The 20,952-nt window shown below is 41.5% G+C and overlaps 1 protein-coding gene across 3 annotated transcripts in view; it reads left to right on the forward strand.

Annotated features, from left to right (window-relative positions):
• The window catches only part of nek7 (NIMA-related kinase 7), a 64,628-nt gene that overhangs the window by 22,456 nt on the left and 21,220 nt on the right, over positions 1-20,952 (forward strand). Inside the window, exons 1-6 of one of the 3 annotated variants that reach the window (XM_053322748.1) lie at positions 4,645-5,253; positions 6,039-6,179; positions 6,800-6,862; positions 10,890-11,000; positions 16,160-16,268; positions 17,995-18,102. In XM_053322748.1, coding sequence (XP_053178723.1) covers positions 6,057-6,179; positions 6,800-6,862; positions 10,890-11,000; positions 16,160-16,268; positions 17,995-18,102 — 514 coding nt within the window. In that variant the 5' untranslated portion in view covers positions 4,645-5,253; positions 6,039-6,056. Of the gene's footprint in view, positions 1-4,644; positions 5,254-6,038; positions 6,180-6,799; positions 6,863-10,889; positions 11,001-16,159; positions 16,269-17,994; positions 18,103-20,952 lie in introns of those variants that run through there. The other 2 variants (XM_053322745.1, XM_053322746.1) reach the window with 2 other exon arrangements.

Genomic DNA, 20,952 nt, shown 5'->3' on the forward strand with positions numbered 1-20,952 from the left:
TTAATTTATTCTAAGATTTGTAATTGCAATATTAAGGATAATTGGGTTGCACACAGAAGAAAGTCAGATAAAAGCTCTAATGATTAATTTGACTTTAAGCAACAGCCCCTACACATCCACACACAAACACTAGATTCACTGATCTCCCAGCAGTTGATTATGTGTTATTGTTCGGGCTTAATTATTTTTTTTCACTGTTTTTCAATCTATTTCTAGCCGTCTTCATCAGTGTTAATTCCAGGCCCACATTTTGTGCCAATGTTATTGGTAGCACAATGAGTTTTCTACATTGCATCATGTTTTTCCTCTCGCATAGAGCTCGACTGAACTGATTTCACATTTACTGGGAGATGGAGAGAGAGAGCATCAGTTAGAGTACAGTATGTAGATTGCTGTCTAACCTGCATCCAGATGGGTGTCTTTCAACAAGTCCTGTATCTATTTCACACTTTCCTAAGGTTCAGTCTGCTTGGCAGCACAGGGGAAAAAAACCCCACCAGCCTCCTGAAGAAATCTGAATTGTATATGCGATGAAGGATATTCTGTATCGCTTGCAATATAATTTCTCTTGGTCCCGGAGGTATGATGCATATGCATTAGGTAAACGAGATGAGCTGGTAAGATGTGCATTTTTAATGGCGCATTTGCTCTTTGAGTGAGTGGGAGGGTTGGTGAGGAGGCCCCTCAGATCAGATTTTGATCGTCACTGCAGAGTTTGACAGACACGGATCTGTCTGTAAGCGCTGAGACAAGGTGGTGCGGTTGTGGAGCAGATTGAGAGGAGAAGAACGAGAAGCACCTTTGGGGTGAATCCTGGCGCTTTGACTGCCTGGCTGGCTCACTGGCTGACTGGCTAAGGATGAATATTGCATGGTGCTGTGCTCAAGGGGGCTGGTGACTGGTGAGGGTGGGAGTAGTGGGCCTCCCTGCCTGCCAGTCGCTGTCTCTCTCTGTCTGTCTCTCCCTTGCCCTTCTTCTCTGGGAGAGTATGTAGAAGACTAATCGGACTAATTTTGGTGCACACAGCTTACATGTGTCCACTTAAAATTTTTGAGAATGTTTTTGTCATCGCTGTCCACACCCAAACACCTGAACACCTAAAATCTCTTCTTCTACACCCTATTTTGGTTGTCAAACAATAAAACTGTGCATCGCAGCCAACATCTGGTCAGCAGCGGGAAAAAACAAACTCTTTCTTTTGCTGAGTCTCAGCTGGTTAAACTTCTGTTTTAGCCAAGCTCACAATTTAATAGTTCTCATTTGTATATGTTTTATTGTTTTGTTTGACAAATGAAAAAGTAGTAAACTGTGATTTAATCGCCACCCATTTAAATCCTACCTGTTAACCAGGCTAACATTACTTTCTATGGTGCAACGCTGAGTGTTCCTCACTATCTCGGTGTGGTCTGTCAAAATGAACAGAAATACAGCTAAATGACAACTAGTGCTGCAACCTACGATAGTTTTCATTTTTTTTATCTACGCATTATTTTCTCGATTCATCAATTAAAACATTTTTTCTATAAATTGTCACAATTTTTTAGAGCCCACTGTCACGTTAGTAAAAATGTTGTCTGATCAACAGTCAGACATCATCACATTTAACGGGCAGGGACCAGCAAATGTTTGACATTTTTTGCTTGATTAACGACAAAAAAACAATAATTAGCCGCTAAACAGTCACTAATTTCCTGTCGATCAAATTATTATTATTATTAGATTATTAACAATAACATTTTTATTGTGTGATTCTCTATATTAATGTTGTCTAAATCCAAGTAAATCAAAGGCAGGGTTACATGTGACAAAAAGTTTCTTACAATTGTCTCATCTACATCATACACACATTCAGATTGAACCACTTTCCATAAAAAAAAAAGTAATTTTCAGGTGACTAAAACATTATTTCAGTGAGGGCGATGTGTCAAAAGAGAAACAGATATATTTTCAGTGTGGACGGTACTGAATGTGTCTCTCTTTCTGTTCCTGTCTCTCTCAGTGGGAGACGGCACCTCTCTGCCGCCGCTGGACTTTCTATGGCAGCCGTTGGCACTGCTGGGCTGTCACATCACACCCTCTGCCCTCTGCTGCTTGTCTCCCCTCCCCCCCCATCCCCCTTTCCCCCCTTCTCACCCTCATCTCCCTCTCTCTGTCTTCCGCATTCCCTCTTCCACTCTCCATGTGTCTTGTCAGTTGTGTTTGGCAATGGTGTCATTATTGGGCAGCCCGTATCACACTTCCTCCGATGAGCTGTCAGTCTGCTCTCTCTCTCTCTCTCTCTCTCTCTCTCTCTCTCTCTGTCTTTCTCTCTCTCTCTCTCTCTCTCGCTCTCTCTCGCTCTCTCTCTCTCTGTCTCTCGCTCTCTCTCTCTCTCTCACTCCCCTCTCCTCTTCTCTCCTCTCTTTCTTCCTTTTTCAATCCCCCTGCTAGTGCGTTGCCCATGGTGGTTGTGTGTCACCTTTATACCCAAGACACACTGTCCCCTTACAAACCCTACCCATAATACCTTGCACTGCTGCTGCTTAATCTCCATTCCCTACAGCTTGTCCCCATCCCCAACCAGAATAACATGAGTGCAAAGAATAAGCAGAGCTGGCACTCCACATTATACAGCAATGAAATGTAGGTTTAAAAAAAAAAAAAAATCTGTACAAGAAAGATCAAAATTTGGAAAAACACTGATTGTTTCTTTGTCTCAGCCTATAGTTATAGCATAGGCCTGGAGTGAAGTGATTGATCTTGTCTGACATGTGATATAGTCATCTGCCAATTATGATATGACTATTTTTTAGTTTCATGAAAGAAACAAGTGGTTTATGGATTTAAAGCTTTCTGAATATCATCCTTAATTTTAAATGGGTGCTTTTATCCAAAATTCCCCATTTTTCATTTGTTTTTCTTTCACAACATCCCAAGAGAGACTCAAACACATGACCTTAGTTTGTGCCATGCTTTACCTGTTCAAATACACACGATATTTAACACATCTTCAAGTCAAATAGGCAGCTCTTCATCTTTGGGCAGTACCACCATATTTAACACACACACAGACAATCAAGTTTGGATCCTTACAAGCAGTGGTCCGTCTAACCCTCTCCTCCCAGCTTTGTTCAGACACTGACCCCTGCGTCATTCAGGGTCACTCCTCTGTGACTTGCCCTTATGTGTGTGAGTGTGTTTTTTCGGGGCCTTGTGTTTCAGCTGGGAGCTCCTGATTGTGTGACACCCGTGTGCGGCAGATGAGACGGCCTGTCAGTCAGCTGTGGCCTGGCTGCCCTTTGAAGGCCAGGCCAGGGGGCGAAGAGGTGCCGCAAATGGCCTGTGAAGTTTACATACACTGCCCACTGCTAAACAGATTAGCTCTAATGAAGTGTCTAATGCCGGGGCCACTGGCTGACATAATCCTGCCTGGCAGCCCGGCCCCTTGGCTGCCAAAAAAGCCGCCCTCCCTCCAGCCCTCTCCTCCGCCCTCGCACGGCCTCTGCTGCCACCCAGGGCGACTCCACATGGGGAGGTGCCCACTGTTAATCATGCCGGACAGTGTGCGATCTGACATGCAAATGTAGGTCATTGCATATGTAAATGTGTGATTACGGGGCTGGCATGCCAGGACACATTAGCGAGACTGTGCTCTCAGCAGGCGGTTGTCACAGCGCTTTAGAGGCTCATGCTAACATTTGTCAAGCTACCACGCAGCGAATGAAAGCAATGCCCTCTTGTCCTCTCTCTCTTTCTCTCTCTTTCTCTCTCTCACTCTCTCTCTCTCTCTCTCTTTCTCTCTCTCTCTCTCTCTCTCGCTCTCTCGCTCTCTCTCTCTCTCTCTCTCTCTCTCTCTGAATCTATATACCTCACACTGTCCATCCTGCATCCTTGCACAAATGCCTCTGTCACCATTATGAAAAGTCATTGCACAATATCGCCACATTTTCAGTATGACAAACCCTGTTAGTCTTTTTTTTTGCCTCTACTCTATGCAAGTTTAGTTTCTATGTATGTTATTTTAGCTACAGCATTTAGTAGTAGCTATTAGTGAAGCACTGTAGCAGTTTAGAGCTTCTTCTTAGAGCTGCCGTAATGCTGAACAATAAGTTATGGAGCAGTGTGTCATGCTCGCTGTCAGAGTGACTCTCAGACAGCTTGGGATGATGGCGGTGTCATGCTGGAAAAAAAAGCACACACCTCGGCAGTGTTAATTGGACAAGGCATCTCATTGGCTCACGCTTCCTCCTTTGGCTGTCAACTTTAAAATACAATGAAATGCTCAAATTGGTTGCTCCCCTTCCCCCCTCACACCCCCCTCGAAGCCTTCCTAACATATGTGAACAATTCTGTTTTCAGTTGTGCCTCCTCTCAGTGTGTGTGTGTGTGTGTGTGTGTGTGTGTGTTTGTGTGTTTATATCTGATGATATATTTTAGGTTAATTCTTAGGTATTTTACACTTTTTGAGTGCTGAAACAATTACTTGATACATTTTCTGTCAGTTGACTACATCAACTGTCTTTTTTAATGATTACGTTAGTAGTTTGTTATATTTACTGGTGTTTAAATATAAGATTTTTCTAAATTTTCTCAGTTTTATATCATTATAAATGGAAAGTGTTGGAGTTTAGGCCTGTTGAGTCAGCGCCACTAGCAATTTTAGGATTCCACTTTAAGCTCTTGGAAGTTGTGATGGGAAATTTCACAACTTTTTAATATTTTGCAGATGAAACATTTTGGATATTAATCAAAACATTAGATCCCCATAACAAAAAAAAGTGTTCACAGCCTTATGAACCAAACTGTTTTTTTTTCTTTTTTCTGTATTTTGTTGGAGGTTACCACAGGATAAAAAGCTCTCAGTCCTTCTTGGTAGTGACTAGGCAGTTGAGGTAATCCTTTATAGCCTCTGGTCTGTGCTCATGGTAACTCTGTCAAACTGCTGAAAGCAAGTGATGTGAACAAGTGTGATGACACTCCCTGCTTGTGTGTTTTCGTGCTTAGGAGATTCATTTTTGACCTTCTCCCCCTATTCGTCTTCATTCCCTCTGTCCTAAATCGCCTGCCCCTGAGCTGCTCCCACGGCCACATTGGCAGAAGCGCTGGTGACATGTGGCATTCTGATATCTGTCACCTTCTGTTTGCTCCCGCCGACGCCTTGTACAAGTTTACCAAAAACTGGAAAGGTCACACAGCCTGCTCTCTGCTTTTTTCACACATCATATCCAAGGGGCTCATTCCGGTTTATTTTTGAGTGTTTTTTAATTGTGGAAGGTGAGTGTCTCAGCCTGCACAGCCAGTCCTGTGGCGAGGAGAGATGAGGAGGCTTGTAGTCTGTGGCGTAGTGCCAGGCTGTCAGAGATATGACTTGGCAGACAAAGGAAGGGAGAAGACTAGATTCTAGTGAACTCAAAAAGCAAGTTAGATGAAATGATTAGAGTCCCACATTTGTGCAATGGAATATTTTATTTACCCCTGTAGGCAGAGTTTTTTTTTTCACTTTTACTCACAGAGAGGTCAGAGTGCTGTTAAGCTACAGAACAGCACCCATGGAGCCGAAGGGTGATTCATTGGCCGCGCCGAGCAGATGCAAGATAAAATTAAAGGTTTAACTAATTACTATTATCAATCCAAATCCAACAAAAAATAAATAAATGACTAACTGTTTTAACAAAATGTTTCTGACAGGCTACCTGTCAAAAGTTAGTGACAACCACTCAGTAAGTAGGTGTTATGTGGCTTGCTATATAAATAACAGAACAGTCTGTAGGCTTAGTGAAGTTATGTTACGCTGCTGGTAAGTGTGTACTGTGCACATTCCTCAAGACCTTTCACAGCATGACACATCAGCCTAATGCCAGTCAAATCATCAGCAACCCAGAGCAGCCTCTTAGCTAAACAAACTACAGACACTGGGGCCTTGCTATGATTTCACCAACATCTTTCAACAACCAGATCCTTGTTGAAAGATGTTGTTATGGCAAAATGTATGTAAATCATTTGTTTTTTTTCCTCCTGTGTGTACGGCTGTTAATAGATTTTTTTTTTTCATCTTTCAGAAACCATTGCAGCCAGACATGGGCCATAATTCACTGGCTAACTTCCAGATCGAGAAAAAGATTGGTCGCGGCCAGTTCAGCGAGGTGTACCGGGCGACGTACCTGCTAGACAAAACATCAGTGGCCCTGAAGAAAGTCCAGGTGAGACACAGTTAACTCATCACCTACTGCTTTACAGCCTCAGTGTGGGACAACAGAAACAGAAAGACACACACACAATGAAAAACTCAACAAAGCATGGACAATCAGAAAGAAATGCTACGAAATGTAAGAAAAGACATGAAGATTTTTGACTATTAGTCTACATAATTTTCCATTGCATTTGATTGTTATGACAGTGAAGAGCCACTACTACATGTAGACATCTAAACATGCATGTGGATTATCATTTTTGCTGTGTGTTAAAGTACAGTATGATTGTGTGTAGGCTAATCTGCTATCTAAGATGTGACTCTGCACTTCTCCTGGTGAAGTCGTACACGTACACATCACCGGGAGGATATGCTGCTTTGGTTGAGTGTGTACACATATACCCACACCTCACACACACCTTACACAGGGATATGTGCGTGTAACTCAGATGTGAAACACCTGTAGACACTGCAACGCCACCCTCTAGATAACAGCAACCATGTTTTCTGTTTAGTGTTTTTTTTTGTCTTATTTCTCTCCATCTCTCCATCTTACCATTTCTTGAACATGTCATAACACCCCTCTGTGTCCTGTCTCTCTCTCCCTCTCCCCTTTTGATCTCTTGATAGATATTCGACTTGATGGATGCCAAAGCTCGGCAAGATTGCATCAAAGAGATAGATCTCCTAAAGGTAAAGAACCAGAGAAGAGGGAGACGGCGTCATGCGCTGCGCTCTGTTCTCTTAAGGTGCCTCAGCTGAGACCTTCCACCAAAGGAAAACAATTGATCTGCACCAGACGGCTTGGATTTGTGCGACGTGTTTGTGAGCATGTGTGTGTGTGTGTGTGCGCATTTTCATGCATGGTTATGAATGCAGAAGGGTGTTTTGAGTATTTGTGCACACAAGTGAGAATGTGAATGAGTATGTGTGTGTGTGACTGTACAGTACATGTGTATTACTGTCTCCTTATGTCTCGAGTGAGCGTGTATGTGTGTGTGTGTGTGTGTGTGTGTGTGTGAATGTGCTTGTGTTACATCCCTCCAGGCTCACATTGACTTTTTTTCTAAATACCAAAACTATTGTCTTTTTATCTTTTTGTAATGCTTAGAGCTGGGCAATAGTGCACCAGCATGGAAATTTAGCAGCCTCCCTCTTGTGTCTCTTTATGTTTTGCCCCCTCCCTCTCTTCTTTCTCGTCTCACTTTCTTCTCCAATCAAGTGTTTTCATTTATCAAACTACCCTAAACATGTGTCAGCCAGGCTCCCCTCAAACACTGACGAACAAACTAATGACATCTTCAATATCTCCCCCCTGTCTGCAATATCCTAGATGTGTGTGTGTAAAAGTCATGTTTGTGGTTTGTTTGCATGTGTGTGTGCATTCATGCATTCCTGGTAATGTTTCCCTTCTTATATGTAGCCATCCTGCATGTGTGTGCACTGCAGGCAGTTTGTACACACACACACACACACACACACACACACACACACACACACACACACACACACACACACACACACACACACACACACACACACACACATTCACATTAGGCAGAACAAGAAAACAAAACCAATTAGTTTGTGCCACTCAAACACTTCAGTGAAGCTCCCGGGGCTTTTTGGGCCAATCAAACACAACAATACTTAGATGCAGGCGAGACCCTGTAGAGAGCTGTAATCTGAGTAGAAGATCATTGACTTGACGGCAGAAGACAGCATGGTTCGCCTGGATCTGTATCTCTGACCTCATAAGAGGGGTCAGGGCAGGGTTAAATGTCACACTCTACTGGGTGACTACATTCCTCATTTCTTCTATGCATCTCACATTTGCTTAATTTCTCTTTCTACTTTTTTAATGCTCGCTTTCTCATTATATGTCTCGTCTTCCTTCGTACCACTTTTAAGTCTTTTTCCTTCTTCTTGTTCCTGTCCATTCTGTCTATTGCACAGTTGTCATGTCTCTCTCTACATCACTCCTCCTCTCTCTCTCTCTCATTGCCTCTTCTTCCCCCTTCAGAGCTTTTTGTTCCCGTCTTTTCATCCTGTAAGCTGATTGCTAGTGAACATGGAAGTTATGCCCGGCCCTGCGCTGCCCAGCCAGCCTGATAATAAAGGGCTGAGTGTGAGAGAGAGACAGTCCTTCTGCCTTACCCCCCACTAGACAGGCCAACAGGAGACACAGCCAAATCAGAATAATGAGAGGCACACTGGCATGGACCGACTGGAATGACACACATACTCGTGCACAAACACACAGGCGCACACACACACATACACACACACACACACACACACACACACTTACTGGCTCTCAACAGTCTCCCTATTTGTTTGTTTGTCTGTCTGTGTTTGTGTCTGCTCATTCATCTGTATTTTCCTGTTTTGGCATGATGATTTCAACTTGAGAATCTCATTTCTCACTCTGTCCTTTTGTCTAAATCCTCGCCGATAAGAATGTAGTTTGCAGAAATAGCCTGCTCTCTGCCAGTCTGCTAGTTTCACAATTCTTGAAATCCCACAGCTGTGTATTCCTCTCGCTTGTGGATACTATCAAGCCTGGATTGTATTCGGAAGACTAATGATCTGCCCTAATCAGCAGTGAAAACCCATAATGATGTCTGTGTGTTTGCTTCTTTTGTGTGCTGTGTGCTTCTGTAAGTGTGTGTGTGCGTGTGTGGATGGATGCGTTTATGTGTGTGTGTGTGTGTGTGTGTGTGTGGATGCGTGTCTGTGCTCTGCATCTGATTAGATCATACCAGTGGTTTACTGACAAGACAGAGAACTGGCAGCAACCAGCTTCATTTAACCTGATACACACACACACACACACACACACACACACACACACACACACACACACACACACACACACACACACACAGACTTACTTAATCTTTAGGTCTCTTTGTGAGCATTATATTTCTTTTGTAAGTTTAGAATATATTTAGCTTTTATCTAATGGACAAACAACCCCAAAACCCATATGAACTCATTTTCATATGCAGTGCGTTAAAAAAATGTTGTGTAATTCCTACTGGTGATTTATTTTACTTCATTTTCCTCAGCAGAACATAGCAGACATCTTTTCAGCCATTGTTGTTGAGCTTGCTACCAGTTGTATTCCTGGGAGCATGTTATTCCATTTATAAATATACTATAACCTAATTTGTGACAGTAGTTAATTTTGCACCGTCAGATTGCATTAGTCAGTATCGTGTTCTTCTTTGAAACACATCACCAGCTCACCAAATATATCACATAGAGTCTTGCATGATTAAGTAATTACACATGCTTGTTGGTCTCACCCAGCGTGTGTAATTACATAATCATGCAAACCTCTATGTGATATTTCTCAGTGAGTGATTGTTGTATTGCAGTCGGCTTCCATCCATCATTTACATAAACATCTGCATGTGAACATATCTCTTCATTCCTCTGTATCCTTCGCCTGAGGTTCAAGTTGTGGAAGAGGAGTGGGCTTGGGGAGGGTGTGTGTGTGTGTGTGAGTGGGTGGGTGGGTGGGGGGGACTTGTCATCACTCCCTGGCTGTGCTACAGTGTGGAGTCGTGTAGAACTGCCACTCTGAGCCAAAAATACATCTGGCAAGAGAGTGGACAAGGGAGGGAGAAGGAAAGATGGAGACACTAGGAAAGGAAAGGAAAGAAAAGAAAAGAGAGAACAATTTAGGAAGGGATTTGTGGAGGGGATGCAGAGATGGAGTGGAGAGTGTAGTGTAGCGTAGTGTACTGTACTGCGCTCTCCTTTCCCCTCTTCTCGGCATCATCCGGAGCATGAACATTTCTTTAATCACAGCAGAGAAAGCAGAGTGGAGCCGAGTGGAGGACGCGTGTCACACCGCTCCGTCTGCTCGCATCACAGCCCCCACCCCCCACCCCTGACATCGCCACGCCACACAGCTCCATGTCTCCAGCTCTCCACATTACCCCCCCCCCCCCCCCGCCCCGTTACTTTAACTCTGCTCACCTTATGCTTCCCCTGCTCTTTTTTTCTTCCTCACCTTTTGTTCTCTCTCCCTACCTTTTCACCCCGCCCTGTCTCCATCATTTCTTTTTTCTTGTCTGTGTCACTGTGTCATTTGTTTCTTTCACTTCATCGCACCTACCCCATTCCCCTTCTCCCCTCTTGCTCTGGATGGATAGAGACTTTTTGTTTACTACAGGGAATGCTGTTCCTGCCTTATTGACCAGCCAACAGGAAGGAATCTCAGCCAGCGATAAGCCCGAAATGCTTGTTTATCTGACTGCCAGCCATGTCAGCCTGTCAGGCTCACGCGTGTGTGTGTTTGTGTGTGTCTCACACATGGGTTGTTGTCATCACAGACAGAGGGGTTGTTGTGACATGTCACCCAGCTTTGTCACACTTGAGGACAAAACCGTCTCATTAGGTCCACACTTACAAAATATGGATTCCAAATATGGATTCAACTGTTTTGCTTTAATTGGTATTAGCTGGTGAAATTGCAGCGCATTGCACTTCCCACGACATGAACCGCTGTTATTTATCAGCAGCAAAGATGATGTGTTTCTTTTGATATAAAGTGTATAACATGTTTGAAAGGAAATACCACTGTATGTTGCTTTTAAGAGGAATGGCTTTTACTCTTTTGATAAGGTAGTGTGACCAAGGATTGTCTTAATGCGACGACACTGTCACCAAGAAGACTTCTGTTGACCTTTCTGTTTTTCTTCCACAGCAATTGAACCACCCCAATGTGATAAAGTACCATGCATCTTTTATTGAGGACAATGAGCTGAACATTGTACTGGAACTAGCAGATGCTGGGGACCTCTCTCGAATGATCAAGGTAAGGGACGTCACACAACAACAGTCCTACTAGCTAACACTCTTGCCCAGACTACTGGAAGAAGAGCATTTCATGAGTTGTTCAAAACAAAAATGGAAAAACAATGAGAGCTTTAAAGTTGCAGTGAAATGGCTGTAGCCTTTGACTACTTTAATGTGACGTATTATACTGGGCGGTGTACTGTAACTAGAGGGATATAAATAATATCCTTCAGATTTAATTGGTCCAAAAACAGCTTAAATGACTGTTTACCCTCACACACACCTCTCATCTTGTTGTCATATCAACAAGTGGAAGATGAGTGAGAAATGAATATATCAGACCTAAGCCACATTTTTTGGAAATGAAAACAAGGTCTTGCCCACTGATTGAACACACATTTCTACTCATGATATTGCTCTGCCAACTACTTTGACTCCAAGTGCAGCGTTATCTGATGGTTGCTGTTAGGTAGTTGCCCAAAAATCACATTTGGGCAACTAGCCCAAATTTGATTGGATACATTTTTGTATATGCCCCTGAATTCAAGATGAATCATCAAACGTTTGAAAACATTTTATAGAAAAGACAGAAATTTTGATATAAAAATACTCAAAAAGTGATTTATTTTTTTCATATATTTGGCATAAAAAAGAGGGACACAGGATCAAAAGTAGAATCTTTTTTCTTATTTATCATGTCTTTGAAGGACAAGAGACTCAAATGAGACTCTGTGTGGATATCAAGTAACTTAAAACATCTGTCGGTTTAATTTGTTATCATGGAAAGTTTGACATCACTTAATGATACTCTTCTTATACTTTTTACTCATTCTATTTGTGCTTTTGTACATTTTTTTCAATTCTCAGCATATATATAAATCAGTAAGACCCTAAACGTTGGGTCACGGTACATACCATATAACTACATCAATTACATCTGGTAGAATCAGCTGTTTCTCTCCCTCCACCCATGGCTGCTGTCTATCTCTACACTGTCAACTATTATAAATTAAAAAACATATATATACTAGATAAAGGTGAACATGACAGAAAATATTTAAAAAAAGTAATTTTAGTAGTAGTTATTGTCCTCCTTTTTAAACCATTTAACTTTAAGTCCAGTCAAGACTCGAGATTTAGCCATGAAAAAAGCTTCTGGATGGTCTATAGTTCATTAATTTTAAAGTACTTTGATACCACATCAAATAAATAGATTAGTGTTTTTCAATTGATGCTCATGTCTTGAGTGTTGATATCTGACAACAGTAATAGCCGGCACCACACAGTACCTCACACTGTGTCATAATGCGTCAAAAGAAATGCTGGTTTGGAAACAACAGACTGCTGATGTGGCCTTGTATAACTGAAGGTATGGAGGCAGGAGGTCTGTGGTTTGTGGTGGATGCAGAGTTTTGACTGCCTGGACACTGAGTCAATCTCAATCACCCATCCCACACTGAAACCAAAAACCAAATATTATAAGGCCTCCTGCAACCTTCTTTAATAGCCAATAGTCTGTGCTGACAGCTGCCTTGACTGGAAAAAGGAAATTGTTAAGAATAAAATGATGAGTAATGGTCATAAAGTTCCACATGTGTTGTATGTTCAGGGCTGTGCAAAGGCTGTACATGAATTATCTGGCTTTAATCATATGTTGTCCTATCTTTTACACAATAAATCTAGATAAATAAATGTGAGATAGTCGTTCATTTGCAGTGATACTTTAATGTGTCAACCTGCCATTCAAAATAATTAAAATTAAACTTAGAATAACGCAATGTGTCAAGTCAGCCACTTCTTAAACCTCGATCTACTCACTCTTCAGTCCAGGGACGTTGTTTTTAAAATTGGTGCAGAAGGAGGAACACGGTTATTCAAAAGTAGAAGCAATTACATCCCAGGCTCGCCCTGTTATTCGTCTTTGACTAAGACCAAACCCTCAGTTATTATAAAACCTGCCAGTATAGCAAATTAGTGGTGTGCATGTAAAAACCCTGGTCTTCTTCCATGCATAAATGATGCTGCAGCGTTGTATCGGCACAGCTCGACAAGCTGTTTGCAGTCATACTCAGCAGCTCCACATCCGTACAGTTCAACACAGCAAATTAGGAGAGGCGAGGATTAGCGATACAAGAGAGTGAACATGGCAGGCTGAGCACACACACACACACACTTATATATGCAGTACACACACACACACTGAATACGTACATATGGTGCACTGTGTAAGCAAAGGATATGCAGACACAACTGGGGAAGCACACAGTCACACAAATGTTCAGAGATGCACTTTACAAAGACGCAACATGGCAGCCTGAAGAGGTAAGATAACAAACCACTGAGCGTCACTGCTAAGCTAAGCTACCAAGGATGCTGAGAGCATTCAGACTGTGTCATCTCCTTATGGCAGCTGACAACATACACTCATACACACAAGCACACGCCTCTCCTCTGCACCATTTGTCTCCTACACCGTTCTAAATGATTTGTTTTCCTAATAAAACAGTGGCAGTCCAGAGGTGTGTGCTAGGGCATACCCTCCATCTGCCTCCTCCCCCTCCAGACTGTAATGTGAAGTAAACACATTGGTACAGTGCACCATATGTAAAACAGAACCCCCCGATGCATGAATTTAACATTTTTTATTCTTTTTGATTTCTCGTCCTCCACACTGCTCTCTCTTCCTTTCTCTCTCCCTCCCTCATTCTCTATTACTCTCTCTCTCTGACCATCTCAGAATTCAAATGAAATCAAATGGTCCTTGATTTGCATGCACTTACAGAATATTGCATGTGCAGTGTTTGCTGTTAAAGGCATGGAGAAGAGGGTGGTGGTGGTGTTTGTGCTCCCCCATTGACATCAAACAGTCCTCTGATATGGAAATGGGAGGGCAAGGGAAGAATGGCTCCTCACTGAGGCTTTGTTTGGATGTAGGCCAAGGTCTATCCCTCCCTCTCTCCATCTCCGTCTACCTCTATCACTCTTTCTTCTTCTCACGTTTTCTCCATTTTGTCTCTCTCTCATCAACTCCATTCTTTCTTAACTTTCCCTCCACTCCAGCACTGTTTGCTGCACCCTGCCCCCCCCACCCTATCTATCCCTGTCTTTTTCTCTTTTCTCTTTTCTCTCTCTATCTCTCTATCTCTCTCTCTCACTCTCACTCTCTCTCTCTCTCTCTCTCTCTCTCTCTCTCTCTCTCTCTCTCTCTCTCTCTCTCTCTCTCTCTCTCTCTCTCTCTCTCTCTCTCTCTCTCTCTCTCTCTCTCTCTCTCTCTCTCTCTCTCTCTCACACTCACTCTCACTCTCACTCTCACTCTCACTCTCTCTCACACACATTTTGCAGTAACCCTACCCACCAATCCAGTCTGGTCCTTTCTCCTCCTTGACCCCCGACCTCACCGGATATGGAACGTTTTTTCCATTATAACAGTGCCTACTAGATGTACTTAATACTAATGTAATGCGGTAAATATTGCAGCGTTATAATATTACACGTCCTCTTACAAAATGCATTGCATCTAAAGCAACCTCAGGTGATCCCTGCACGTCTCCTAATCATGAACATAACTTGAAGTAGTTGTATCAGCAGTAGCTGTGTTAAAATAAATCTTGAAAGATGCATGTGCACACACACATTACATACCATAGACTGTAAAAAAAATAATGGACGTAGCCACCATGATGTCACCCATCACTTTGAGTAATCATGTTTTGAAGCTCTGAGTTTGGCATTTTGACTGTTGCCATGTTGTATATTTGGAGCCAGAAGTGGCCAAATTTGGAAGAGAGGGGGAAGCTGACAATAACACTAGTTTCTAGCTTGGTTATACGGTGCATTTACAGTCTATGGTTAACTGTGATATTGTTGCTAACCAAAAACAGGCTTAAAACCATTCAAACAAATTGTACCGACTCTCTGGACAGTCTTTAAGTACCACCAAAAACTGAACAACTGAAGTAATAAATCAGGTGAGAAGAAGGGTCATCTTCTCACGGATTTTTAGACTGTTAAACTTATTTTTGGAGCCAGTGGAGTCGCCCCCTGATGGCCAGCAAGGAGAATGCAGGCCTAAGGCATTTCGCATTGGCTTTACTTTTCAGACCCAAAATCATCTCCACTGGTCAAATGGTTAGTGAATGTTCAAATTTTACCAGCCCATCAATAGATTACTGTTGTTGTTTTTTTGGCTGGTCAGTGAAGCAAATCTACCAACCACTTGTGTATATTTTACCAGCATCTGGCCAATGACTGGTGCTAATTTTGAGCCCTGATGCTTAGTACATACATAGGTAGTTAGTCAAGACTTATCATGAACACGTAATAAATAAAAATATCCTCAGTGATGTTCTTCCTTTGGTTAATAAATGTTGCAGCACATATTGATTTTATAGGCCTGATTGATTGCCTGACAATGCTTAATGCTTAAATTTTAATTGTCATATGCCGGATATGCATGTTGACTTTAGTCATGGATCTATTCTTGCAAATGGAGCCACGAGGACACCCCATAAAATCCTACTGGTATCCAGACTTCTAAAATCTTCTCATTCTTTCACTCATTGCTCTTCGAGGAGGACTATATCATCAGCTGTTGATTCTCGTCATTGTGGATCAGTAAACCTTCATGTCCAAGCTAAAGCCCAAGTCATCACTGTGGTTTCTCTTGTGAGGTACCACAGACTTGATGATCCAGATCAACTCACTCAGCCTTCCAAAATAAATAAACTAAAAAACAATTGGAACCGTTGTGCCACTGGAAGCTGTACTTAACAAAAGAGCTGTGTGCCAGATGGGAGAGTTTTGAAAGGTACCACAAATTTCTTCTCTTTGTTCCTGAGAATGCATGTGCTTTCCATTGAAGGCCATAGAGAAAATGAGACGAGGCTTGGTTAGGCAAGGGAGAGAACGAGAGGAGCGTGGTCTGGGTTCCATTAAAAGTGGAGTCACAGAGCTGGGGACCAAGGCTGGGGATGAATGCTGTATAAGCACACACAGACCTAAACACTTTGCTACCATCTTAACATTGTATTGCGTGCTGCACAAGACCCTTTTCTATTCCTATTAAAATATTTTATTTGATCCCTCTTTTGAGGTATGCTAATGTTTGTTTGTTTTCTCTGTGTGTGTGTGTGTGTGTGTGCGTGCGTGTGCGTGTGCATGCTTGCATTTCCCTTGCAGCACTTTAAGAAGCAGAGGAGGCTTATCCCAGAGAGAACAGTGTGGAAGTACTTTGTCCAGCTCTGCAGCGCGCTTGAACACATGCACTCCCGGAGAGTCATGCACAGAGGTAGCATTGACACACACACACACACACACACACACACACACACACACACACACACACACAGATTACATAAACATACACACAAATAAATGGTCATATAAAAAATTATAAGCTTATTCATTACACATGTATGACCAGTTCAAATCTTATAAACTTGGAACTCATGGAAGTTTGGAAAAGTTCATGACTATTAATGAATGATAAACACTGTTTGGCGAAACTTGTGATGTGAATGCTTTGTCAAGAAAATCACACAGTAGCATAAAACCAGTGATTACTTTAAAAACAAAAATCTTTTAAAGAGCAGAACCTTATTGGAGTTGTCAACTGTGGACAAAGTTTTGCACGTATATTTAAAGAGGCATCATTGATCTGGGGAGGCACACTGTCCTTTCCCACCAACAAGAAAATATATTGCATGTTTGATTATATTTATACACATCCCAGACAAGATATGTGTTGATCTTCAGAGTACAGGGACAAGAAGAATCGTCCCATTGGTGCTTGGCCTCCTGATGAAATGAGATGTGTTTCTGAGTGTGCCATTTCTGAACAAAGACACTTATTATTGTTTTCTTGAAGGTGGGAAAGTAATCTGAAGAAGTTGCAGTATACCTTTTTTCTTAATTTGGATTACACACATTTCCTAGTTAACAGAATAAAACACACAGTACTGCTTGTATAGTCCTCATCAGTCCTAAAAATATAAATCAGGGAATTTATTTATCTTTAGTGTGAATGTTTATATGACAGAAGGCTTAATTGTAGGTGCTAAACAACACATAGACCAGAGAACACAGTGTTAATGGCCCCACATGCTTTCAATAGGACCTGGTCAAATCAACCCTGGATTCATGTGTATCGGCTGCTGCTCTCTCTCTCTCTGTCTCTCTCTCACACACACACACACACACACACACACACACACACACACACACGCACACAGAGTCAAATATCCATCATTTCAGAGGACATTACATTATCTTGCATTCATTTTCTGGCAACTTATTCTAAGCTTAAGCATGACCACTACTTGCCTCCACTACTACCACTAACACCAACCCTTACCATAAACTTAACATAACCCTAAACTTACCTTAACTTTAAACCAAGTCTTTACCGTATAATTAATTATTTGTACTAAGGGGACTTACATCCCCACACCATCAGGAATACTTGGTACACACACACACACACACACACACACACACACACACACACACAGAGAGAGAGCTACAGGTGATGTACTTCCGTTGGACTGACTCTGATTAGGGCACAGGGACACTAATGAACCCTGAGCTCTGAGCTTTAACGACCACTTAACAGAGACCGCCTATTCAGAAGCCGCTTACTATTATACAGGAGCAGTAAATTTCAAAGGCTTGATGCGGGTCACATTAACATTACTTTAGAAATGGCAAGAGAGATGGTTTGCTAACATCCACATTAACTGAAATTGATATTTTCAATAATGCACTTTATGCATGTGATACAGTCATGTTTCCAAAAACCAGTCAACCCAGAATTTAACTACATCACGAAGGACATACGGTGTTTTTATTTATGATCATATATCTGTACCACATGCAATGTTGCAGGTCAAATTTTCTGTAACTAATGTAACATTCACATTAGGCAAAAGTCTGAGTATTATAGCAACCGAGTGATAAATACTCCTCCTCCTCTCCCCTTCTCTCTCCTCACTTTTCTTCTCACTTCTCCTCTCCAGATATCAAGCCAGCCAATGTATTCATCACAGCTACAGGAGTAGTGAAACTAGGAGACTTGGGACTGGGACGATTCTTCAGCTCCAAAACCACCGCTGCTCACTCTCTAGGTAATTCACAGTAGTCTATAAATACTTGCAAATGTACACTGAAACACACACTCTACACTTATGAACACACAAATGCACACACAGACACTCACAAAAAGCGGCCCCCAGTAATCACCTGCAGTTGGATGTGTTTCATTAGGCCTGGTGAGACCAGAGCCATGTGTCATGTAGTCATACTGCCTGGCCGGGGCTGTGCCTAGCGCCTTCATAGGCCACTTAGCCACTTCCTGTTGCCTTGACCTTTCACCCTTACACAGATGAATGCTGGGCAGAGGCATTTGACACACAGCTCTGATTGTGACTGTGTGCCATAAAACAAGCCGGCAAACTTTACAATCACGGTTATTATTGGCAGTGATGGGTGTGTTTGTCATTTGTAGGAAATAAAATCATATAACACAATTTTTTTTTTCAAAGAAGTGAGAATTGAAGCCCAGAATTGCCAAAATAATTAGGACTTGTCCATTTGGCTTAGTTTAAGACTTAACACAAAAAAATAGGTGTGCTAAACCTGAGAGAAACTAACAGAATAGTACCACATGTTCAAATGTAGTCCTCTTTAATGCATCGGATGACTTAATGACTGTGAGCCACATACTGTAAATCTTTATGAGTTGAGCCCATAACTTGAGAGTGAAACAACATTTAAGTGAAAATTAATTTTCAAAGGATCAGGCCAAGGCATTTGTACTTCAAACTCAGTCCAGTCATTGGAAATTTGCAGTGTAGCCTGCTTCACTTTGAAGGAGACATGCTGTTTAACACATACACAGACACACATTCACACACCTACCTCACTTCAAAGGTGTCCTAGTGTTTAAAACACAAGTCTACGTCTTAACAATTTGTTAACTGCATGTACCTACCAGCCTTCATCACTGTGCCCTACTGTTAAATTCTCTCCATTGCACCTTTTTGTTTGTTAACATCACATTCCATTTAGTGCAAAGTCATGAAAGAGTCAGGGCATGATGGATGCACTTTTAAAACTTGTAAGGGCTACCAATTATTATTTAGTAAAAACACTAAAAGAAAAATGAAATTGACGGTATCACAACATTTGTTCTGCCCATTGTGTAGAACGTACTCGTTGATCAAATGAGTGATTTATTGTACAAGACATTAATACAAATATAAAAACTACACAAACAACTACAATCCGACAAAGGTGCATATCTTTTTGTAAAATGTCTGATCACTCTCTCTTCCTGTGTCTATATTGCTTGTTATTTTTGTGTTGATAGTGTTAAAATAGTTTAAAAAAAACAAATCTTTACGTCTCACCAGTATGTATCATAATGTCCAGCATTATACAATAATATGAGGCACAAATCATTGTAGTTGAGATGATTACACTGTGTTCAACTTGGCCTGTTGAGGTACATGAAGATGCCATCCAACATCTCTTTGGCAATTTCAGCTGCTACTTAGATTGGAAAATGTAGAAAAAAATAGTTGCATTGACAAATAAAAAAACATTCACACTGCCTCACTTCCCTATGTCAAACTGCTATTACCACAAACAGTATTCTATTCTCAGCCCCTGTACAGCAGCAGCCAGCCTTTTGAAATTGTGTGAATTGCATGATCAACTCAACAGAAGCCCTATCAAGTAAGCAGCCTGCAGTGCCAGCAGATAGGAGTGAAAACGTCTGTGATTGCTCATTAAACGTTGAGTCCACAGCACCCTCTTTAGGCTGAAGGAGGACAGGCAGCCCCACTATTAGAGGAGTTAACTTGAATACTCTAAATGTTGAACTGAAGCAATCAAGATTACTTCAAAATGGTTAGGATATTATATGGTTAGAATACTTATACTCATGTAAAAGTTGTATATAATTATTTTTTGTAAAATGTGCTTTGATAAAAGTGAAACTAAGTTAATTAAAGTGTATTCTCAGTAAATTTTATGTTTCATTAAAAAAACACACACACACACACATTTCTATTTATTTTTCACAGTATAGCCAGAAAAGAGGGCAAAACTCATTTAAACAATTAAACAGGCATTAAATAAAAATGGCTATGGACACTTTGGCGGGTGCAACTAGCCTGCCACTTCCTATAGAATTAACAGCAGTATAAAGTATTACCAAGGCAGACAACACTGAGATGTATAGACAATATGAACTTCCTACTGACTTCAGCCCACCAACACATTTATCGAAAGGAGAGCCCGCACAGTTTCTTGCACACTGTGTATGCACACACACGCACACACGTACACACACACACACACAATGCTGCATTACCATCCAACACAGCAGTCGTTTACGTACTCTGGAGAGTGTGTTGCAATCATCAGTGACTACTGTTTTTTTTTCCTTTTTTTTTTAATGGTATCCTGTGAGCCTTGTGCACTGCAAAGTTTTCTGAAATCTATCCTAGGTTAAACTCTTTTGCTCTTTCATTCTCAATCTGAAAATTTTGAGCCAGATGAAGAGTCATCAGCCACAATTATGACAGGGATTGTCAGAAACAGCAAAAAGTACATGCACATTTCACTGAAGGTAAAATATCCTGAGTGAACATAGAGGTCACTGCTGAAAGGTCCACCATGAACATTTTTAAAAAATGGCCTAGCCACTCGACCACCTGCACCAAATCCATCATGCACCTGTTGGTCACACAATATTGTGGGTGTGTTTGATTAGTGTGCTTCCTGGATGGAGCACTAATAATAGCCATAATCCATGATGACATCATTTGTAATTATATTGCATTGTCAAATGGCCAGGGTTCAAAATTCAGTTTATCATGACTTTTTCATGTGACTTGTTGTAACTCGTTAATGGATGCAACTTGAAATAAATAATAAATGAATACTTTTGTAAGAGTAATTATAAATAT

Source organism: Scomber japonicus, chromosome 7 (genome assembly GCF_027409825.1).
Source record: "Scomber japonicus isolate fScoJap1 chromosome 7, fScoJap1.pri, whole genome shotgun sequence".
Lineage (NCBI taxonomy): Eukaryota > Metazoa > Chordata > Actinopteri > Scombriformes > Scombridae > Scomber > Scomber japonicus.